Source organism: Penicillium verrucosum (assembly GCF_028828655.1).
Source record: "Penicillium verrucosum strain IBT 35672 chromosome Unknown utg000002l_segment0_segment0, whole genome shotgun sequence".
Classification (NCBI taxonomy): domain Eukaryota; kingdom Fungi; phylum Ascomycota; class Eurotiomycetes; order Eurotiales; family Aspergillaceae; genus Penicillium; species Penicillium verrucosum.
Genome location: NW_026643211.1, coordinates 3,797,620 through 3,820,256, shown reverse-complemented (window position 1 = coordinate 3,820,256; position 22,637 = coordinate 3,797,620). Strand labels below are relative to the sequence as shown.

General features: G+C 48.8%; 10 protein-coding genes across 10 annotated transcripts; 6 read left to right on the top strand and 4 right to left on the bottom strand.

The window, feature by feature from the left end:
- Positions 1-244: 244 nt before the first annotated feature.
- Positions 245-1,567, top strand: N7516_007104 (aspartate aminotransferase family protein; the record flags this gene model as incomplete). Its single annotated transcript, XM_057219824.1, has 1 exon — positions 245-1,567. One exon carries the CDS (start codon positions 245-247, stop codon positions 1,565-1,567), a length of 1,323 nt encoding a protein of 440 aa, XP_057073915.1.
- A 351-nt stretch (positions 1,568-1,918) lies between these two features.
- N7516_007103 (uncharacterized protein) lies at positions 1,919-2,407 on the top strand (the record flags this gene model as incomplete). The annotated part of the gene is made up of 2 exons (XM_057219823.1): positions 1,919-2,232; positions 2,311-2,407. The coding sequence occupies 2 exons, from the start codon at positions 1,919-1,921 to the stop codon at positions 2,405-2,407; spliced, it is 411 nt and encodes a 136-aa protein (XP_057073914.1).
- Positions 2,408-2,672: 265 nt separating this feature from the next.
- Positions 2,673-3,165, top strand: N7516_007102 (uncharacterized protein; the record flags this gene model as incomplete). Its single annotated transcript, XM_057219822.1, has 2 exons — positions 2,673-2,726; positions 2,779-3,165. The coding sequence occupies 2 exons, from the start codon at positions 2,673-2,675 to the stop codon at positions 3,163-3,165; spliced, it is 441 nt and encodes a 146-aa protein (XP_057073913.1).
- Positions 3,166-3,629: 464 nt separating this feature from the next.
- On the top strand, positions 3,630-4,743 carry N7516_007101 (uncharacterized protein; the record flags this gene model as incomplete). Its single annotated transcript, XM_057219821.1, has 4 exons — positions 3,630-3,684; positions 3,735-4,173; positions 4,236-4,480; positions 4,550-4,743. The coding sequence occupies 4 exons, from the start codon at positions 3,630-3,632 to the stop codon at positions 4,735-4,737; spliced, it is 927 nt and encodes a 308-aa protein (XP_057073912.1). The 3' UTR covers positions 4,738-4,743.
- Positions 4,744-4,946: 203 nt separating this feature from the next.
- Positions 4,947-8,449, bottom strand: N7516_007100 (NPA1/URB1 family protein; the record flags this gene model as incomplete). The annotated part of the gene is made up of 3 exons (XM_057219820.1): positions 4,947-5,270; positions 5,334-8,242; positions 8,296-8,449. The coding sequence occupies 3 exons, from the start codon at positions 8,447-8,449 to the stop codon at positions 4,947-4,949; spliced, it is 3,387 nt and encodes a 1,128-aa protein (XP_057073911.1).
- Positions 8,450-9,372: 923 nt separating this feature from the next.
- N7516_007099 (GNAT family N-acetyltransferase) lies at positions 9,373-10,168 on the top strand (the record flags this gene model as incomplete). The annotated part of the gene is made up of 2 exons (XM_057219819.1): positions 9,373-9,829; positions 9,885-10,168. 2 exons carry the CDS (start codon positions 9,373-9,375, stop codon positions 10,166-10,168), a joined length of 741 nt encoding a protein of 246 aa, XP_057073910.1.
- A 680-nt stretch (positions 10,169-10,848) lies between these two features.
- Positions 10,849-14,544, bottom strand: N7516_007098 (uncharacterized protein; the record flags this gene model as incomplete). Its single annotated transcript, XM_057219818.1, has 1 exon — positions 10,849-14,544. The coding sequence occupies one exon, from the start codon at positions 14,542-14,544 to the stop codon at positions 10,849-10,851; it is 3,696 nt and encodes a 1,231-aa protein (XP_057073909.1).
- Positions 14,545-15,363: 819 nt separating this feature from the next.
- Positions 15,364-17,759, bottom strand: N7516_007097 (ATP-dependent RNA helicase SUV3; the record flags this gene model as incomplete). The annotated part of the gene is made up of 2 exons (XM_057219817.1): positions 15,364-16,435; positions 16,489-17,759. The coding sequence occupies 2 exons, from the start codon at positions 17,757-17,759 to the stop codon at positions 15,364-15,366; spliced, it is 2,343 nt and encodes a 780-aa protein (XP_057073908.1).
- Positions 17,760-18,110: 351 nt separating this feature from the next.
- N7516_007096 (Sec1 family protein) lies at positions 18,111-20,596 on the top strand (the record flags this gene model as incomplete). Its single annotated transcript, XM_057219816.1, has 7 exons — positions 18,111-18,144; positions 18,209-18,246; positions 18,312-18,399; positions 18,459-18,605; positions 18,665-18,867; positions 18,920-19,386; positions 19,447-20,596. 7 exons carry the CDS (start codon positions 18,111-18,113, stop codon positions 20,594-20,596), a joined length of 2,127 nt encoding a protein of 708 aa, XP_057073907.1.
- Positions 20,597-21,172: 576 nt separating this feature from the next.
- N7516_007095 (putative G-patch domain protein) lies at positions 21,173-21,943 on the bottom strand (the record flags this gene model as incomplete). Its single annotated transcript, XM_057219815.1, has 1 exon — positions 21,173-21,943. The coding sequence occupies one exon, from the start codon at positions 21,941-21,943 to the stop codon at positions 21,173-21,175; it is 771 nt and encodes a 256-aa protein (XP_057073906.1).
- Between the last annotated feature and the right edge of the window lie 694 nt (positions 21,944-22,637).

Below are 22,637 nucleotides of genomic sequence, written 5' to 3'. Positions count from 1 at the left end.
ATCATTGCCCTTGAGCCACCGGTCTTGGCCGCGGCCACCCCACACAACAGCATTCGCCGCGGGCAGTTGAATTACGAGGACGAGGATAGAGAACAATCTCATTTCAGGGAAGAGTAGTGTTCAGTATTCTAACAATCATTCATTTTTATTATTTAAGATGACCGTCCCGCTGATCTCTCTCACACACTTTCACCCACTCCGGTTACTCAACATCTGATATCGCACCTACACTGCCAAGATCAATATGGGCTCCTTGGACACCACTCAGACGTTCTGGTCGAACGTCGACAAGTATCTCATGACAACGGGCGTTCCTTTCTCTCCAGTTATTATCACGAAGGCTCGTGGCACGCGCCTTTATGATGCCAGTGGCAATTCAATTCTCGACTTTACATCCGGCCAGATGAGTTCCCTGCTCGGCCACTCCCATCCTGAGATCGTGGAAGTCGTATGCAAGTATGTCGCCGAACTGGATCACCTGCTCAGCAACATGATTACCCCTCCGGTCGTCGATCTCGCTGAGCGGTTGGCTCGCTTTCTGCCAGCCCCGTTACAAAAGTCCTTCTTCCTGAACACCGGATCCGAGTCGACCGAGGCGGCTATCAAGATGGCCAAGTGCCATACTGGCAACTTTGAGATTATCGCTTTCTCCGCCAGTTATCATGGTCTCACCCAAGGCTCTGGCTCTGCCACCTACTCAGCCGGGCGTAAGCGGGGTGGACCTTGTACGCCTGGCCAGCTCGCGTTCCCTGCCCCATACGCCTATCGCTCACCTTTCCGAAAGACCGATGGCTCATATGACTGGGAAACCGAGATGGACTATGGATGGTCCATGATCGACCGCCAGAGCGTTGGCTCTCTCGCTGCGTTTATTATGGAGCCCATTCTATCCACGGGGGGTATCTTGGATCTACCTAAAGGATACCTGAAGCGCCTGTTCGTCGAGTGCAAGAAGCGCGGCATGCTTACTATCATGGATGAAGCACAGACTGGTGTCGGTCGCACGGGTCAAATGTTTGCTTTCGAGAATGAAGACGTGGTGCCCGACATTCTCACTCTCTCTAAGACTCTCGGCTGTGGACTGCCCCTTGCCTCTGTGAGCACGACTGCTGAAATCGAGCAGGGTTGCAAGGAAGCCGGGTTTCTATGGCTGACAACTCACCTTAATGATCCCCTTACTGCCGCTGTTGGCAACAAGGTGCTCGAGATCGTTGAGCGTGACAATATCTGCCAGCGTGCTGCTAAGCGTGGCGCTCAGCTGCGCGAGGGCCTTATCAAACTCCAAGAGAAATATTGGTGCATTGGTGACATTCGTGGCCGCGGCCTTCTCCAGGGCATAGAGATTATCTCTGACCCCAAGACACGGGCCCCTGGCTCTGACCTTGGCCAGGCTGTCTCCGATCGCGCTATGGCTTGCGGTCTCTCCTGCAATGTTGTAAATCTCCCGGGTATGGGTGGTGTCTTCCGTCTCGCACCCTCGGTCACCGTCACTGCCGAGGAGATTGAGGAAGGTCTTCAAATTCTTGATGAGGCCTTTGGGTACGTTTTGAAGACTATAAAGGCCTAAACAATCGATTTGACTGGTATTGCACCAAGTAAAAGGGAAAATTGTTTGACGATGTGGAGAGCTAACCTTAAGAGGTTTGTTTTCCGATATCGTGTGTCCCGTTTTCTTTACTCGAGATGTCGGTCCACTCTTTAGTTCTACGAATGCACAAATAATGGAAATAAACCCAATAAATTGGACAATTAAGTATCTTCTTAGTCAGAGCCCTCTGCAGAGTGCTGCTTAGTGTACTTACTGTATTTAACTCTCACGGTTGACGAACCTATACCCTATAAGAGCACCCTTTTCAGTCTAAGGCTCAGGCTCTATTTCTACCAGGGTCATGAGCGGTGGGTAGTAAATTATTACACCATGCGCTCCAAGATCCTAGCTAGTGTCCCCTGGCCTGTACAGGTGATTGTCGGCAACATAATCTACAATAAGAACGTCCGTAATATGCAGGGTCAAGGCACCGGCCTCTTTTCGGGCGAGGAAATCGCCGCATTCCGGCAGGAACTCTGGGAATCTGTTGATAGGCTTGTATCGGCTGCGTATGTCCAGCGTCGGGATCGAGAGGGGCCGTTCTGGGTGTGGGGCGGTGATGCACCCACCGAGGCTGATGCTGTGCTGTTTGGATGCTGTGCTGTTTGGATGCTGTGCTGTTTGGATTTGTGGTGTCTGGTTTGGTCTATGGGGCGTAAGTACACTGTTCCAAGCTGTGCCTTCAGACGTATATCTGATGATACATGCTGACTTTTCGGAAGGGCTCCGGAAACCAAGCAGATTGTGAACAGTTGCCCGGCGTTGGTGGAGTATTCTCGGGGGATTCATGACAAGTACTTCCCAGATTATCAGCTTTAGGAGTAAATTTGGAAGTGTAGCGATATCTAGTCTCAGCTATATCTTTTCGTTCCCGAGCCATTCCTCTCCGAGCCATTTCTCTCCGAATCCATTCTTCTCCGATGCCATGACTCCCCAGTTCCTAACCTATTTGTTCCGTCTATATAACTTACAACATATATTTTTATAAACCTAGCAAGATCAACTGCATCTCCAGCTCTAAAAGCCCATCCTACTTTGCATCCCAAAATACCCCCATACCCCAAATCCCCATTTTATTCTCATAATGTCAGCCGGTCCCGAGCTTGATAACGTCACTGTGCTGGACTGGCTAGAAGCAGTAAGCCAATTTTTCTTCTAGCAAAGCAGAACAACCAACTTATATCGATTAGTTCCACGGGGCGAGTGCTACCCTCAACGCCGATCAGTGGCTGGACGAATTCATGACCGACGACGTGGAGATGCAATATGCAAATAACCCCGTGATCAAGGGCAGCGAGGTGCGACAGATGTTCAAGACCGTCCTTGGCCAACTGGACATGATGGTTCACGATATCCGCTACTTCGACTATGTCGCTCCTCGTATCTATCAAGCCGCGACCATCCGGTATCTTGTCAAAGGAGACAACCTAGACACGGACGAAATCACGATTCCTGGTTTTGCCGTGTTCTCTGTCCGGAAGGACGATGCCGGACGTGTGAAGTGCTATCGGGCAGAGACTTTCCTCGAGCCTTCGGCGGTGTTTCAACGAATTGTTGAAAAGTCGGGCCGACAATAAAGGCGATTTGTGGTAATAGAGGAGTCTGTTTCTCTACAAGGGATCAGTTGCGGGCTCAGGCATAAGTCAGGCCAAAATAAGGCATTCAGGCATTAAATTCAGGCATTGGCATTGATACACCGTCGTAGTCAGAGTATGGAGAACTTAGGTAGTTAAGTATACATAGACTATATTAATCCACTTACCCACTTTTGACCAATGTCACTGTGTATTTAGTACATAAAATAAGATCTACAATCATAGAGCCAAGAGTGCAAGATGCTGAAGCAGGATTTGGGGACATGAATAAGCGTCATACTGACGCGATCGATTCTATATATATATAGATATAATATGTAGATCCATCTATTTTGTCTTAAATTACATATATCATTACAAACTACACATATATCAGTATCTTATTTGAACTTCTCGTTAAACTCCATACTAGTCGATTTCCATCACTACAACAGTCTGAAATCATCATGCAACAGGAAGTAGAAAAGCCCTCCCGGGGACCTCAATCTCAATTTGAACAAGGTAAGTTAATATCCTATAAAATGATAATTGTTTGTTAATAAGTACTGCAGGACATCAAATTCCCGTGGAGCATCAGAAAAAGCCCGGCTTACAAGCTGAAATGGAAGATCCCAAGCCCACCTCAAACAAACTCCCAACTGAGGATAATGGGTACCAGACCTATAAAGCGGCGGGAAAGCTTTCTGGAAAGAAGGCCATCATCACTGGCGGGGATTCAGGAATCGGTCGCGCAGTTGCTATTCTATTTGCTATGGAAGGGGCATCTAGTCTCATCACATATCTGCCCGAAGAGGAAAAGGATGCACAAGAGACCAAGCAACGAGTGGAAGAAACCGGACAAAGCTGTTATTGCTTTGCAACCGATATCCGGGATAAAAAGAACTGTCAAAAGGTGGTTGATACAGCCCTTAAGACCTTGGGTGGAATTGATATCCTTGTCAATAATGCTGGGACTCAAACGATGATTGACGATATCAAAGAGTTGGAAGAGTATGTATCTTCTATTTCTTGTTTCATTCCTGCTGGAATCTGCTATTAACACGTTTCTATAGGTCTCAATGGGAAAGCACGTTCGACACTAATATCCATCCCATCTTCTATCTCTCCAAGTACACGCTTCCTCACTTGAAGAATGGCTCCACGATAATCAACTGCGCTTCGGTCAACCACTACATTGGTCGCCCTGATCTGCTGGATTATACATCCACAAAGGGAGCCATCGTGGCTTTTACCAGAGGACTGTCTAACCAGCAAGTCAAGAATGGAATCCGGGTGAACTGTGTCTGTCCTGGACCAAGTAAGTTCAACATACCGAAATTGAATCCAAATATATAAGAACTAAAAGAACTAACGAGGATATACCTAGTCTGGACCCCTCTAATTCCAGCAACCATGACTACCTCCGCAAAGGAACAGTTTAGCGGTACACCAATGGGCCGCCCGGGACAACCCAGTGAGGTTGCAACATGTTTCGTCTTCCTTGCAAGTCAGGATAGTAGCTTTATCTCGGGCCAAAGCTTGCATCCGAATGGGGGAGTCGTAGTCAATGGATAACTACGGAATCACAGTGGATTATGCCCTTTCTTCCCAACCTGATCCTGACCCGGACTTCAAAAACCAGTAGCACCCTAAAAGGACATGCGTGATAGTATATTGGTCGAAGATAAATGGATATTTGACACGGTTTATTTCACCTAACTACATATGACCAGAAACGCAAGAACGCCAATGATCCAATCTGCTATTGTACAACTTCCAATGCCTCAAACTTGCGCCTGAATCTCATCAACGACCCGTCCAAGAGTCCCATTACTCCAACCGTCAACTCGCTCACGATCACACTTCTCATACAAAGCACGGGCAAGTGCTGCAAGCTGACCGGCCTCCTTGGGATTAGCCTCTGCAGCTTGGATCTGGATCCAACTTATGACACCAGAACGCGTGATCAGGGTGGTACTGCCACCGACCTGAGCGGCGCGGTACACAATGTGCAGGATCTTTCGTCGAGCTGCGGGGCCGAGGGTAGGGGACTGGTAGAGGGAAAGAATGCGCTCGAAGACATTGGCCCGTCGGTAAACCTCCATATCCTACATTCAATGTGTTAGTAATTGTGGTTTGGGAGGTGTAGAACCGAAAAGGTAGAAACTTACAGCCTCGGTGCGGAGTGCCTTGGTAAACAGGTTAAGAAGCCAGTCGATCTCCTCGAAATACCCATCATCCAACTCAGGCTCGTGCAGGAGGATTTTGTCAACCCAGTATGTTGGGATCTTCTCGACTTCCCAAGATGGTGCCTTCTGCAGGAACTTGTTGACTTTGCCGTAAACCTTGTGGAGGGGATCTATGAGAACTTCCAGACAGTTTGCAGCGCACTCGCCCACAATCCAAGGAACGGGCTTCTCCATGCCAATGTTGTTGACTGTCTCGAGAAGCTCACCGGCTAGAGTAAACACCGTGCGCCATTCAGCGTAGGTGGATTCCTTGAGTTTGGCCATGAAGCGAATGATATTGGCGAAGGCCTGTCTTCGAACTTCTTCGTGCTGAGAACAGAGGCAGAGCATCAATTCGGCGACGTGGCCCTGGTCTACTGCTTCCGAAATATCCTCTCTTTCCCATTTGTTCAGGGCATTGTGGGTTGTGCCTTCGGTGGGCAGGGATCCAAAGATCTCATCGAGGTCAACGGTAGAGGCTTTGTTGGAGGAACTAGGCACATTAGAGCCAGAGTCAATGTCCATCTTATCCTCATTGTCGACATTATCTGCCTCCTTCAGGGACTTCTTAAGAAGAGACTTGATTTTCTTAGTCTCAGTTGCTTCAACCAATGCATCCCGAGCAGCTTTGAGCACCTTGGTGCTCTCGCCCGCCTGCTTCAGATTACCCAGAAGACTTGCGATCCAAGTTCCAACGGCAGCTTCCGTGGATGCATCTCCGCTCTTGACGACAAAGGGCCATTGCTCAACAATCGCAGCAACAAGCGCGCTAGTTGTTCTAGACGCATCCTCGGATAATGACTGTAGCAGATCCAAGTAGTGAACGGGCTTTTTGGCGACACGTGAGACACAGTTATCAAAGAAGACCAGCTGTGGATGCAAAGCATCAGCCTCGGAATTCTCAAGACTAGATAAGACAGATGCAAATGCATGTGGGGAACTGTGCAGAACAGAGTTATCAACCAGAACAGTCTTGAGCAGGGTAGAGATACGGCGCGAAGAGTCCTTGTCTGAAGTATCCATCAGAACCTTGAGAATCGAGGTGAAGGGTGAGTATTGCATGGATGCTGGCTTTTGCCACCAACGTAAAGAAGCGGACTGTTGTGCGATCTGGAGGATGCTCTGAAGTTGGCTTAAAAGCGACTCGGAATCATCCGTGCTAACGTCTGGGGCCTCCAGTCGCTTTAGAACATCAACCAACACTAGTGAGACGTCAAAGCTTTCTTCCAGAGCAATGTCCGGCATCACTTCGTAATAACAGGTCAATAGCTCTGCAACAGCTTCCTGCTGGGTCAGGTCATCCTTTTCTGTTCTTCGGAAAAGCACAACGACGTCCTTGACAGCAGGGCATCGGCGAGAGAACTCGGCCAGCAACTTAGCAGAAGCCTGGTTCCAGAATAGCTGACCTTGGCCGTGATCCGCCTGGAAGATTTTGAGAACAGCCCGCAGCTTAGTGAACGCGAGAGTCAGGATTCGGACGGCGAACAGAGTGATAATCTCCGCATTCTGGTTGAGGCAGCGGGTCATAATCTTCTGGCCAAGGGGGCGGGGGAGAATATTTTCAATAACGATAGAAACCGGCGGTGGCAGGATAGGCTGCTTCTCCTTCCAGCCACAGTTTGCAGGGACAGGCAACTGCACAGTTGAGAAAAGGAAAGCGGACTCGGCCATCCATGAGGGGGTGGCCTTGGGGTCTGAAATAAACATAGTTTTCCTCGAGAAGTAATCGGCAACGAGTTCTGGGGCGACTCTGAAGATCGATACCAGCAGTTCAATCTGCAGACTATCCACATCAGGCCGAAGGCACTGAATGAGGAATGAAAGGGAACCATTGCGCACGGGGACAGAATCTCGGTATTTGTCGACGTAGATGGGGGAATCGAGGCCTAATTCAATGCATGCATCATCATCAACAGCTAAGGTCTCTGGGTCGGTTCCGGCGGGATACCAGCCGGTCTCGGGGAGGAGAACGCCGAGTCCGGCAGTTTTGCAGACATTCATCATGACTCGGTGGATCTCATTGGCGATTATGACACCTCCAGCATTAGGTTCATCTGACTCGCGATCATAGCCATAAAGCGTGACCAGTCGTTCGAGATTATGTCTGTTGAAAAACTTGCTCTTCGATTTGCGAGACAGAGCGGAGTCTTGTACCACGTCCCTCTCAATAGCCTTGATAATTTCTAGTACAGTGTCCCGCGGATCTTTCCGAATGTATTCGAGGAAAGATCTGGTGATTTTGTGCTGTTCGATGATATCATTCTTCTCGGATGCATGCTGAACTCTCAGGTTCGCTAGCAGGTATCGCTGAGCGTTGCGTCTAAGGGTCGACTTGTTGGACGCATCCTCTGAGACCTCCTGTGCTTTGTTGGGGGTCAAGAAGACTTCCAGTCGCTTAAAGGTAATGTACCGGCGAAGGTACAGCTGTCGTGCCACTGCTCCTCCGTCAAAAGTCACGATCTCCGTAAGCAAACGGAGACATGGTGAGATCAAATGCTCTTTAGACTTGGTTGCTGTGAGACCGCGGTTGAACAATCTCAGCTGGTCTTTCTGCAGCAGATGCTTGCAAAGCGCGATTCCGAATTCCCGGAACTCCAGTTCCGACGAAATCGTCTTAAGGAAGATCGCAAGAACAGAAGGGACACTAGTCAATAAAGGCTCATTGTTATTGCTGTCGCCAAATGACCAAGATTGGATGATGTCTGCAAAGCACACTGAGGTTTCATCCTCCTTCCCGGAGTTGGTGATTTGCTTATCGCAATACTCCTTGAGGACACGCAATTTCTCTGCTTTGTCGCTCTCTTTTTCTGTCTGTGCAATTGACAGAATAAACTCTTTAAACTTGATTATACCTATCTTCTAGTTAGTTTTGGTGTAGCTTTGGGTGGCTCGCGATCTGCCTCACCTTGCTTTGCCAACGGGGCATTTTGCTGGACAGCTAACAATTCACGCAATGAAGCAGCAGACTTGATATTGGACGTGACAATCGGTTTCTCTGGTTTAGGATCATCGAGCTTTCTTCTCTTCGCCCGAGAGGGATGCTCTGTGATGTGCGACATGATTTGATGGGTTGGAGTTGTAACTTATTTTTTTTTTATCGATGTCCCGATACCATCGACATTTCCAGCTTGTTGATTGGTTGAGGACTCCCCGCCCGGTACAAAAGTGTGGATACACCGCCTCTTTCTGCTAGATTAATATAAGGGCGGTGTGTTATTAGCCTCCGATAAGTGGAGACAACATCATCTCCATCCTTTACCTTTGTACTCCGTACATCTCTGGTTGTCGATTTCTCCGGGTCCTTTACACGATATCTTCGCAATGATGGCTTAGACAGCCTGTTAGCAAAGGCTATGTATGGGAATGGCACTTAATCCTGTGTTGACAGCGATATGAATAGCCCGGATACATACAACGGACTTATCCGAGTCCTACGGTGTTAGCACCCTCTATTGCAGTGTCTAATGCCGATCATTATCAGCTTCTACAGGGATGCTACACGACACTCGGACAATTAGCTCTTGGGGCGTATACTGGCGATTAACTGTGCCACCCAGGACATAACTCTCTCATTGATGAATTATCCAATGGCATCGTTATGTCCCAGTTGGTAAATTCAGTCACCCGTACACGTCCCAAAAACGGCTAGGTTGAAAGATAGGTTGGTGGTATTGGACTGTTGCCTTAGAGCCGTTCAAGATAAGTCTAGCTTATCTGGTCCATCACCCTCAGGACACTTGTTAGGTGGCCTTATGTCCCTCATGGCATCACGACCTTATATATAGTCCAGTAGTTTCCTCCTACCTCCTCTCTCTCTTCATCACTCTCTTCATCGCTCTCCCTGTCTGCCTTTTTTTATAGTGAATGCCATCATTATTTCTCCATTGAGTAGTATTCTCTAGAACACATCCCCTTTGCCTCCAACAGCCGACTCTCCCAGTCAGAAGTTAAAGACCTTCGAATCTTGTTTTCATTCCCCATCATGACATTTGTCATTCAGCCCTGTTTCCCGGAAGATGCCCCGGGCCTTGCAGCGACTATGATGGGTGCTCGTCTCACCGATCCCCACTGGAGGTGTCTGTGGGATGATCCATCTGCCGAAGGCATTATTCCTGGGGCCACCAAGCGCCTTCCTTGGAATTTAGTGACCGGCACAGAAACCAAGCGGCATCAGAAGGTTATCGATGTCGACACTGGTCAAGTGGTGGGGTATTCGCGATGGAGCCTCCCTAAAACTTTGGCAAAGAAGGGCGATGTCTGGCTTGAAGCACAGGTAGCCGAAGGGACTCCCACCGACCGCGCAGCATATGAGAAACAGTATCAAGAGAACACCCGGGATGGACAGGCTATAGGCCTAAAGGTTGGGGAGATGATGGATTATCGCAGTGCTCCTCTCGAAGAAGCGGATGCCCGAATTACGGCAAATGGGCCGTTTCTGAGTAAGATGCACACCGATATATCAGTAGCAGGCGGATTACTGATAACACTCTCCAGCTCTTGATTATTTGACAACAGACCCTTCTTTCTGGCACCAAGGTATCGGGAGTATGCTCGTGCAAAGCGGACTGCAGATCGCAGATCAACAAGGAGTAAAAACCTATGTGATGTCGGAACCAGCTGCACTGAAGCTATACCTCAACCTTGGCTTTCAACTGGTGGATACGGTATCGGTGGACTACTCCTGTTATGGCGGAATGGAGCCCATGGTCGAGTATTTCCTTGTTCGTGAGCCATCTCAGGTGGAGTCTATAAGTGTTGATGAGCAATATTTGTTATGATGCTGAGTTGTAATTCTATATATTCTCTCTTATGACCAGATGGATTGCGATGACCGGGCTTCTGTTGCGAAGGACAATATGGACTCATCTGCATTGACCGAGTATCGGTCTCTCTTGTGGTCCGATTTCATTCCATTTTGTTGATTAAGATTTAATCTCCCCGTAAAACAAATTATCATACCTTGGCACTAGTTGGCTTAGGAATGGACCAAAACAACATTTACCTCGGCCTGATAAGAAGATTCTATATATTTATAGTGAGATAGACGATATGTTTACGGTTCCCCTACGGTGTATGTCTTTCCTATATGCCATTCCAGGGTAATCAGTCGCAAACTATATATACAATGGGGAGAAAGACATAATTCCTAACAAACAGCTTTGTTATATATATTATCGTTATAACTATACTCTGCACTAGATAGGAAGGAAGGCTTGATTTGCGGCGAAGGCTTTTTGCTAGCAGGGTGCCGGTATCACTTAGGAATGCTTAGTGGTGAATGGAACAAACAATAATATCCTCATCTAGATATCATACAAGAACAAGATCGAAAACAAGTAACTCCCATACTTTAAGCTAAGTGATTGATGCAAAAACAATGGTAAAGAGATATAAGACGCAAGTAATAGAAAAACTCACGATTGCAACCATGGCTGGCATATTGGAAAGACAACAAAAATCAACCCCAAGTTCCACCACCACCACCTCTGCCCTGCCGCCGCTGGGCAGAAATACGCCAATCGTCTTCGCCAGCAAAGCGGTTGTGCAGGGGCTGGATGCGCTCCGCCTTCTTACGCTTCGACAATCGATCCGTAGGTGCAACCTTGAAGAAAGTGGGCGCTGCCTCCACGAGCCATTTCGGCTCAATAGCAGTCGTGCAGTGCATGTACTCCTTGGTCGTGAGAACCAAGGTGTGGTAGATGACGTGCTCGGCCGGTTTACCGAACATCGCGGAACTGGGGTGCATGTATACGGGCGTTCCTTCCACCAGGGTCTTGTATCCCTCCTGGGGGTCTTTACGCGCTGCGTTGCGGAAGAAGCCGGTGCACAGGGACTGTCGCACTTTCATGGTATCCCGGCCGCAAGAGACGATGCGGTGCTTGTAGCGGTTCATGATGCCCATCAGCTGCTGGCGCACATCTTGGGCGCGCTTGATCTGTCGTGCTTGAATGAAATTCTCGAAACACCAGGAATTGTTGAAGCCTGCGCTCTTCCACCCATTGTACACATTGAGGAGGGTCAGATGATCGCCGTGCGGATCGTGGAATTTGGACTTCTTCTGGTCTGCTTGTTGCTGCTTTTCTTTGGGGCGATAGAAGACAGACTGGATGGACAGCATGGCGACAATGCTAAGCATTTCATCGGAGCAGCCTGAATCCACAGATGCAATGAGCACCTTGGCAAGCGCAGGTTCCATGGGGAAATCAGCCATCTTTCGTCCGAGGCGAGTTAAAAGACCCTCATCATCAAGTGCTGACAAGGCATACAGTTCTTCGAGTGCTGTCAACATGGTGTTGGTAGGAGGTGGGTCCATGAAATCGAAGTGGAGGAGGTCGTTGATACCCATTGCCTTGAGCATGAGAATGGTATGTGAGAGGTTCTGACGCTGAATTTCGGGAATGGTTGTTGGAAGCATTTCAGACTGATAGGCAGCCTCCGTGTACAATCGGAAACACTTTCCAGGTCCTGTTCTTCCGGCACGGCCAGCTCTTTGCTTAGCTTGCGCTTGGGAAATGGGAGTCACCACAAGGGAATCCATGCCGAGCTTCGGATCGTAGGCGTTCTGCTTCACGAAACCGGGATCAATAACGTAGTAAATCTGATCAATTGTGATCGAGGTCTCCGCAATATTAGTTGCAATGACGACTTTACGTCCGCCCGGGGGTGCTGGATCAAAAATCCTACTCTGCATCTCACTAGGTAGTGCAGAATAGACAGGTAAAACGACCAGATCAGGGACACTAGGTCCCAAAGCTTTCATGCGCTCGAATAAAATCTCACATGCTGTATCAATCTCTTCTTGGCCTGTTAAGAAGACCAGAATGTCACCTCGCGGTTCGGTCAAGTGAATCTGCATGACAGTGATGAGTGCGGCATCCAGGTAATCAGACTCAGGTTCCTTGGAGTACATGACTTCGACAGGGAAAGTTCGGCCAGGAATGGAGAAAATGGGACAGCCGTGGAAGTATTCAGAAAACTTTTCAGCGTCCAGTGTGGCGGACGTGATAATCAATCTGAGATCGGGTCTTCGTTTGACCGTCTTTTTCAACAATCCGAAGAGGATATCAGTTGCGATTGTCCGCTCGTGCGCTTCGTCGAGCATGATAACAGAGTATCTCTTGAGGTCTGGATCCAGAAGAATTTCTCTCTGAAGCATTCCATCGGTCATGTACTTGATCTTGGTGTCTGGGCTGGTACAATCCTCGAAACGGATGGTATATCCAACCTCTGCTCCGAGCTTGCAGCCAACTTCCTCGGCCACACGTTTGGCCACTGACATGGCAGCAACACGGCGAGGCTGGGTGCAACCAATCATTCCATTGTTTCCATATCCGCCCTCGGCCAGGTACTGCGTCAACTGTGTGGTCTTTCCAGAACCCGTATCTCCGACGACAATCATCATTTGATTGTCCTTCACTGCATCCAGCAATTGCTTCCGGAATTTGTAGACCGGCAGACTCTCGCGTTGTTGTTTTATCGACATGGTCGTCCGCTTTCCAAAAGATGGGTTCTTGCCCATCGTCACTCTCTTCCACTCCGGTACAGCCTCGTCCGGCTTGGGCTGCTGCGTACTCCGCAGATCAGCAGCAAATTTTCGCTCTTCCGGTGCAACCATGGGATCCTGCCATTGAGCGTTCAGATCAACATCCGCCGCCTTTTCGGCCGCCTTGTCCTGTGCTTCCTGCTGCTTCAGTTCGCGCCTCTCCTTGGCAAGGTTGGTGCCTGCCATAGCAGAACGGTTCATTGAACCATCGGGAGCCTTGACAACACGAATAGGAGAAAGTTCGAGGGATTGTTTCGTCTGGCCAGCCAAGAAAGGAGGCTCCTCGTCTTTGACCTCAATGTCGACATCTTCCTCCTCTTCGAAAGTGCCTTCGCCGGTGAGCGTTGCGTTATATTCATCGTCGATATCGGGATAGTCCGCTGCAGAGGCAACACCGGAGGCTATCAATTGTCTGATCTCCCACCGCTCTGGCGAAGTCATGCGCTTTCGATTCCTCATTCGCCGACCTCCGGAACCTTCAATAACGGGCACATCGGAGCCGAGGCTGCCGCACCTATCATCTGCGAATCCACCATCGAGACGTTCCATATTTGCACCAGAAGCAAGGCGTTTCTGGGGAACAAGGTCCATGCCTGTCACTTGATCCACCTCTTTCATGGACAGTCCGATGCGAGTGCCTTCAATACTAGCGACTTTGACTTTGACTGGTTGTCCACGTGAGACCAGATCTGAAGGGTGATTGACCCGTGCTCCTTCTTGCATTGCTGAGACGTGAACAAGACCATCAACCTTCCCCTTGACGCCCTTTAGATTCACAAAAGCACCGAAATCTTTCACACCTGTAACGGTTCCATCGTAGATTTTGAACACAACGGGGTGGTCATCCAGCTCGACCGGCGGAGGACGGCGGAAATCATCATCCTCGTCACGATCGCGGTGTCTCCGACGGTCACTATGGCCATTGCGACGGCTGTCTTCCCGGTTGTTGTATTTTCCAATCGATCTACCGAACTCGTCCACGAGATCATCGTTTTTGTTATAACGCTGGGCACTTCGGGATCTTGATCGCAAGCGGTATTTGTCTCTGCGCCGTCCACGGTCGTAATCGTTGTGCTCGGGGCTACGGCTCCGCTTCCTCGTTCCACGGTCGTTTCTCGATGCATGTGGTTTGTCCTCCTTCGCTTTTCCTGCCAGGCCCTCGAGCATGGCGAAAGTGTCGTCCATCGCACCTGCTTGTGCGTCGGCCTCGTCTGCCGCTTGGCGATCTGTGTAGTCTTCTTCCGCCCAGCGCTTCTCCGTATCGGGGACCGCAAGGCCCTTGAACACGCGAGTCTTTTGCTCTAGAGCATCAAGCAAAGCCATATCGTCGTTGGCGTCAGAAGTTCCCTTGTCGTTCTCTGCTTTCTTTCCCTTGTACTTGGGGTGCATCGTGAGCACCATGCGGTCGACACTCTCCAAGAGACTTTGTGGGAATTCGCCGCCCATGTCGTCGAAAAATTTCTTGAAATCGGAAAACTTGCCGTTGCATTTGAGGTGCTGGTCGATTACGAACTCTGCGAGGGTCTTGTCGGCGATTCCGAGGTGATTCTCGAACTCGTTCGTCACGCGCGAGACGAGCGAGAACAGCTCCAGAGACTCGAGGTCATCCATGATGGGCGGTAGAACAAAAGAGATCCGACCAGATAGAAGATAGAACCAGCAAAGCTGGAGAAGTGACGTTTCAATTGGCGAGCGCGCAAAACATCTCCCGTCGCAGCAGCTCGAGATCTTGAAGGCGGAAAATTAGTGCAGCCGAAGTTGCCACCGATAAGATACGGCGGTAACTTGCCAAGACTTATAGCCCCTAGGTGAGAGTTGATGCCTGAGTGCCTTATTTAGCACCGCTTTTTACACTGCTCTATACAATCAATGTGTATGGTAAATTTATTGATACTACAAAAATGAAGCCCTTCATCTACAAATGGCAGTATCTCCATGTTTTTGGACGGTTTGTAAGTGTCAAAAATAAAGAGGATTTGTCAGATCAGGGGCTTTGTCTATGTATGGTAGGAATTGATTTAAATGGAGATGAAAGGCTTCATTTTTGACACTTGCAAACTCCCGAAAATATGGAGATGTCACTCACTATTTGTATGGAGACGAAAGGCTTCATTTGCAAACAATTACGAAGGCTTTTGTAATAGAAATTCAGGTATTGTAATCTTTCTGCCGTTCTAAAGTGAGGCATTCAGGCATCAAATTATCTATAAATGGGGGTTTGAACCCTGGCCACTAACTATAAGTCTTGGTAGGTAACTGCACTTTTTTGACGATGGTCAAGTGAGACTTCATCGATTTATGGTCACAATATAATAGTAAATGTCGGAGAAAGTAATAGTAAATAAGTCTAGAGGTATTAGGTATTATGTATTGAATATTGGAGATCAGTTTTATACATCTAATATACATATTTCTTGTTGTACATATTCATCACTCTTTGGGGATTTCTGTGTCATAGTACGACTCTTTTGAGTCAGACTCCGAGTCATCCAAGTCGGGGGATACACCCTCTTCCTCACCCTCTGCTGCCGGTGATGGCTCATATAATGAGAGATCAGCGTCGGACGACTCGCCCTCTGCAGCCTTTCCAACCTCCGAAGCAGTTTCTTCGGAGAGATTGATTTCCATTTGCTCTCCTTCACCAGATGGTTGCATCCAGTCTCCAGCAACTCCCATGCGTTCCTGCTCCAACAGCTGTTTCTGCAGAGCAATCTGGCGCTTCAGAGAAGCACCCTTCCGCAGCCTCTTGTTAGCGGAGAATTCAGTCAATGCCCGAACCATCCGCTGCTCAACAAGTTCCTTGACATGGCTTGCCAGAGTTCGGTCGGTGAAGACACCACCGAATCGGAAACTGAGCCACAGGTACAAGATAACTGCCCTATGAAGGCTCTCTAGATCATGCAAATACTCATTACTGCCAGAAACGGGCTGCTCGATGACTTCCAGGTTGAGATAGGCGATATCCAACAGTCGCCCTTCATGATGTTCGGCTACACAGTCCGCCATAGCACCGGTAACATCACGCGCACCTGAGCTTTTACGGTCCATTGGAGAAACCATGAATTTTAACTGGTCCTCGAATGGCAGCCCTTTGACAGTGTCGATAATTTCGGCGTTTTCCAACTGACTGCTAGGGTCACACAAGAAGAACAAAGGGTTGACCTTTGCAATGTCCAAGACCCGCTTGATCAGATATTCGAAAGGTACACCTGGTGGGAAGTAGGCGGCGAATTTCCGGAAAACAGATTCTGGAGGGAAGATGCCAGCTGCACTCAGCGGTGGGGGTTCCAACTTCAGAGCTTGCTGGATATATGGAAGGTCAACCTCTTCGAGACAGGAGATCAGGCCCACGTTAGGCTCCTCATTTTCACTTTCCGTGGCATTGGCTGGGCGATATCGACCAGCACGTCCGCCGATTTGTTTAATCTCGGGGACAGTAAGCCGTTGAAGTCCAGTCGGGACACGCTTGACGAGGGTGTCAAAGATAACACGTTTGCAGCTCCTATTGTTGGTTAGTATGGAAGCGCAAGTATAGCAAGTGAGCGTAGAACTCACAGGTTGAGACCCATGCCAATCGCATCACTCGCCACGAGGAAGTCATAATCATTATCTGGGTCATTGAACAGATTCGCCTGTTGGGTCCGAATCTCTGCTGGCAGACCACCATAAACGATGGCTGCGCGTCTTCCGGTGGTCTTCTCGATGTCTGCCTTCATGGCGTGTATACCTTTGCGCGAAAAGACGACTATACAATCACCCTTTTCAAGGCTATTAAGATTACCCTTCAAACTGTGCGGCATCACCTCCAAGGCGTTCAGACGTTCGTAGCGGTGGACTTCCAAATTGTCTCCCGTGAGTGCACATAGCTCCCGAATCAAGGGTATGGCGCGGGTTTCACCGCACAGGTGCAGTTCGGCTACCTGGGCACCAAGGAAAGCTCGAGTCCATGCCCATCCTCTTGACGAGTTAGCAATCATTTGGATCTCATCGATCACGCCAACATCGTATTCCTGCCCAAGGCTAACCATTTCCACGGTATTGCTGGTAATACGCGGCACCTGATCATCGTCGGGAAATTTGACATCGTCACCAGTAACGAGACTGCATGGAACCCCATCTGCCTTGAATCGATGATATACTTCTTGCGCGAGCAATCTCAGCGGACCTGCGTAGAACCCATTCTTGCTTTTCGCCAGCCGTTGTAGTGCATGGTAGGTTTTTCCGGAATTCGTCGGCCCGACATGGAGATGGATTGTTCGCTGCATTGATCGCGCACGCGGGTACCACTCGGCTGGCCATCGAAGGTCCGTTACTTCTTGCTGTGCTTCTAATATGGGTGCTGAAAACCTCGCAGTGATGTTTTCCGAATACTGCATGTATTCCACCTCCTCCCGCAGGCCCTGAATTCCAGAAGCGAGGTAGGCCTTTTGCAGCGCTACCTTTGTATGCCGAAGGGGTCCCCATTGTGCAGATGCCTTCTTATCATCTGATTTACAGGCGTTTTTAATTTGGCGCTCGAATTGAGTCCATCCTTCAAGTGAATCGCCTGATTTCTTCAACTTGCCGTATACATCGTGCAGAGTCGCATCCACCAGTTCATTGAAATCTCGTGCGGCCGCAATATCCTGTCGGGCAGACCTTGCGGCCGAAACTCCTCCTTGTGATTTGCCTTTTTTTGTATCTTTCCTATCTTTCCTGTCTGTGAAGATCTCGGGTTTGACCTTTCTTGATCGTTGCAGAATCGAGGTTGTGGTGAAGGGACGTACAGCGAAACGAGCTAAGGGTCGCAAAGTGAGGGAGCGACTAACGCCAGTCCATGGCTGCATTCCTAGACGACGGGGATTCTCCAATCCCGTAGAGAGAGGAACGATTCAAGAACAAAAGAAAGTCCGAAGTCCGTAACAAAGAGAAAGGGTAGAAGATTTAAAGAACAAGGGGACATAAGGAGAGAAACCAAAAAAGTTCCCTTATCGACTTTGATCCACTTTAAAGCTCCAATGGTGGGGAAAACCATCTTCCCTTCATATACCTCAGACGGGGCCACCTCTCCTCCTCCTTGAACTGAACCTCTATTCACTCTTCCTTACTATATCTGTCTGCCTTTTTCTTTTTTTGTACTCTTTCTTTTCTGTTCCAGTCTTGACCCTGAAGCCCCAAGTTGTGGGCTGCCCGCCATCATGGGCTCCTCGATAATTAACATTCAACGCGACTGTGGGTGCCTGCTTCTACTACCTCTTGCAAGAACCCCTGACTGACCTGATACTGTCTGGAATAGTTATACTGAACACAATCCGCAATACCGGCGGCCATGAGGTGAGCCCGACCCCTCCGATCAGCCCCTCTACCGCGGATACTGACGGCAACCCTCCCCCTAATAGTGGAAAGTACTGGTGGTCGATGAGACCAGCAAGAAATTGGTCTACGGCGCTGTGAAGGAGGAGGAAATCCTCAATTTCAATGTTTGCAGTGAGCTCGTTTTGTTCTTTGCGACTCAAGCGATCTCACTAATCACCACCACACCATAGACGTCGAGCAGATCGAACATCGACGACCGTCCAATCCCGATATGGACGCGTTGTACATATTGTCCCCGGAATCGTACGTGATCGACTGTCTAATGGCAGATTTCGAGGTGGGCCGGTACAGAAAGGCATTCTTGGTGTGGACTTCATGTTAGTGGGCTGGTGAACCGGAACCCATCGCGACGTCATTTAGCTCACACAGCTTATAGCCCTCGACCCGCAGCTGCGATCTCGGATTGACCGGTCCCAAATGGCGCGCGAGCGCATTGCGGACTTTTACACTATGAATATCAATTTCTATCCCAGGGAATCACGCTTGGTCACATTCCGGGACCCGTGGAGCTTCCCGATGCTCTTCCACCCGGGTTGCAACAACTTAATTCGGCGTCATTTGGAAGAATTGGCCCAGAAGGTAAGATATACTCTCCGAGAATGTCGATTGGGCTTGCTGACGTTGAATCAAGGTCGTCTCTCTTTGCGCTTCCCTGGGCGAATACCCTGTGATTCGGTACTATCGGCCCCGGTCTCCGACTCACGAAGCCGGAGTTATGTGCTCTCACTTGGCGCGTTTCATTCAAAATGAATTGGATCAGTTTGCGCAACATCAGCGTGACTTCCCGCCCCAAACAAACCGACCCCGAGGCGTACTACTCGTAGTAGACCGTTCCATGGACTTGTTCGCGCCCCTTCTTCACGAGTTTACATACCAGGCCATGGTCCATGATCTTCTTCCTCTCACAGATGGAGACAAGGTCACCTACAAGACGGTTTTAAATCAGGGCAGCAGAAATGAGGAGGTCAAGGAGATGGAGATTGGCGAGAATGACCGAGTCTGGGTGGATTACCGCCATATGCATATGAAGGATGTTCTTGGAAAACTGGGCGAAGACTTTGCCAAATTCCGAGCAGCGAACCCTCAGTTTGCAGACGAGTGAGTTTCAACGGGCCTTCCCCATACCAGAGTCGAAATACTAACTTGAACTTTTTTCAGTAATGACAAATCTAACGTCAACACCATCAAGGATATGTTGGGCGGACTGACAGAATTCCAACAAGGTAAGGACACCTACACGCTGCACCTCAATATGGCACAAGAGTGTATGAACTACTTCCAGTCCCGCAAACTCTTGGAAGTGAGCTCCACCGAGCAGTCATTCGCAACAGGTCTGGATGAGAACTACAAAAAGGCAAAGAACCTAGCAGCGCAACTCGTACAGCTCCTCGATGACGACTCAGTCGTACAACCAGATCGGCTTCGACTCATACTTCTGTACATCATGTATCGTGGTGGATTGCTAGGTGGTGACATTCGCAAACTCATGGCGCACGCTGGACTCCCACCACAAAACGGAGGGGTGATCGCCAACCTCGAACTCCTTGGGGTTCGTGTCGAGAAACCTCTAAAGGATGAAAAACCACCAGCGCAACCTCTTTTCAACCGACGAAACCCACCACCCGAATCAGAGGAGCTCAGCCTAAACCGGTATGAGCTAGCTATCAAGCAGATGCTCGAAGACCAGCTTCAGGGCAATCTGGACCCGACTGTTTTCCCCTTCACGCGTCCGCACACCGAGACGGACGGCGCCATAGCTGCTCAAGAAATGCAGTCACAGCAAGCCTCTTTACGCAGCGCAAAACCGACCTGGGCACGCACAAGATCCGTCGACCAGCCTCGACAACGCATAATCGTATTTGTGGCCGGTGGTGCCACCTACGGCGAGTCACGAGCCTGTCACGAAATCTCAGCGGCATACAACCGGGATGTCTACCTTGCCACAACCCACATGTTGACTCCGAGTCTCTTCCTCCGCCAGGTAGGGGACCTTGGTGTTGACCGGCGTCGTCTAGACCTCCCATACGAGCGCCCCAAACCTACTGCTCCAGCCCATCTCTTCGAGCGCGAGGCCCCTCCAGCTCCTAATCCGCCGCCACAGAAGAAGCCCGTCTCAACAGCACACCTCAACCCGCCAGCTCCGCCAGAGGCACTGATGGCTGGTATGTCAATAAACGGAAATGGAAGCGGAAGCAGCCCTGCCTCATCTGGTAGCGGAAAGCACGACAAGAAGGACAAGAAAGATAAGGACAAGAAAGACAAGGACAAGAAGGACAAGAAGGAGAAAAAATACCGTTTCTTCAAGTAGCATTTGCCTTTTCTATTTCTCTTGGTCCCACCCTGTTTTCTGTGTCCTGCTGTCCCCATCCAGCGCTTTTGTGATACCATTCTTTTCCTTGTCTTTCTGTTGGTCTGGTCTGGTCCCTAGCATTCAAGGCGCTATTGTCAGCGGTTATTTTATTTATTTCCTAAGATGAGTCCTATAAAGACTCAATTCATGGGAATGTGCTCACTGTACTACAATTCATGTTAGGTAGAATCTGGACTCCAGTTTCAACTTAAATGCCTACAAGTAAATATTCAAGTTAAGCACTCAAAACAGAAACAAATGCTGTATCTCTATGAAACTGATATCCATATGAAACCACACATCAAGGATTATACATAGAAAATTCTCTTGCACAAAGTATGCCTTTTTTACAGCCTTCGTGTACATCTAGAAAGAGCATCTAAAAAAGACCAACAAAAAAAGACATGACAAGGCCGCATAAGCCGCCGATTAGGTATCCTTGGAACAAATAAACAACAAATAGGGGTATCATTGAACACAAAAACAAGAAAAAAAAGAACATTCGAAGCATATTCCATCCATGCAACCCACCACCTAAGCCCCCTTCCCGAGATACTTCAAAACCTCATCATTTTGATAAAAAGCCTTCCTCATCTTCTCCGCCTTTTTCTTATCCTCCGCAATCTTATTCCGCACCTGCTTAGCATTAAGCTTCTGCGCCTTCACCGGCGCAGGTCTAGGCGGCAACGGATCTCCATCCCGATCAAGCCCAGTCCCCAGTCCAGCCGTACCATGCTTGGCATGGGGTTTGATAGGTTCGCGGATCCCCTCACGGCCCGATGCGCCAAGCCCAAGTCTGCTATCAGGATCCCAGCCGTAGGTAGAGAGGTATCGGAAACCTGAGCGTGTGCGGTCGAGGTGCGATGGCGGGTGTGAGTGAGCGAGACAGAACTGGTGCACGAGTGAGGCTTCGTGGGGAAGTGGCTTTTTGTCTGTTGTATTTGCTGTGGCTTTGGGGACAGGTACGTGGCACACTTCGCAGTATTCTGTAGTTGCGGGCGCGGGCCCTGTAGGTGGAGGCGGGGGGGTTATGTCTCGAGTTGGTGGCGCGGAGTGTGTGCGGATTGGTGGTGAGGGTGCGCGCTGGGTTGGTGTACTCGGTGATGTACTTGCGGCTGGTTGGCCCATCACAATAGAAAGATATGTGTCTGCGATGCTGGTGCCGGAGGAAGAGGAGGGAGTTGGGGCTGTTGTTGTGTCTAGATTGGAGGAGCGCACGAACTGAACGGGTTTTCGCCGGATGCCGGAGCTGAAGGGGCGTTGTTGCTCCGGTGGGAGGAAATAATCTTCGTCCTCAGAGGTCATGGTTGAGAATGGTAGAGCTCTTTGAAGAGGAGAAAAGGAAGAAGACGGAAAGAAGAACTGGGGGGTGGAGGATACGACCGATTAAATATGCCACCAGACACATAACTCTCTCATTGGTTCATATTGCCAGGCAATAATTTAGATCTCTCACTTCACAGGAACCGTATTGAATCTAACTATAGTTATACAATTAGCGTAGTACTTTATATAGTATTTTTATAAATGAATACTGTTGAGCAAGCTGTTACTATATGGGGAGAAAGTAGAGGAAGAATTATTAATTGATTAAACTAGAAATGTAGGGGGTTATATACCCTGGTAAAACTATCTAAACTCTACTCGATTGTAGCAAATAAGCTAACAAATAGCAAATAACGAACAAATAGGACTTAGTCTATAGCAAATATATATATAGGAGATTGTTTAACGAATACTATATTAATTTTTCAATACCGGGCTCTTTATACTCCTAATTCTTAACTCTTAACTCTTGATTTCTTACTATCTTACTATCTTAGTCTAAACTGAATCTAAACTGAATCTAAATTGAATCTGAACTAAACCTAAATTAAATCTAAATTATATTATATATATTATAATTAGACCTCCGTAAAGCCTATAGATTTAGGCCTACGAAAACCTATAAAAGCCTTTCTATATAACCTTTTAAAATTACCTTATATTTAAGCCCTAT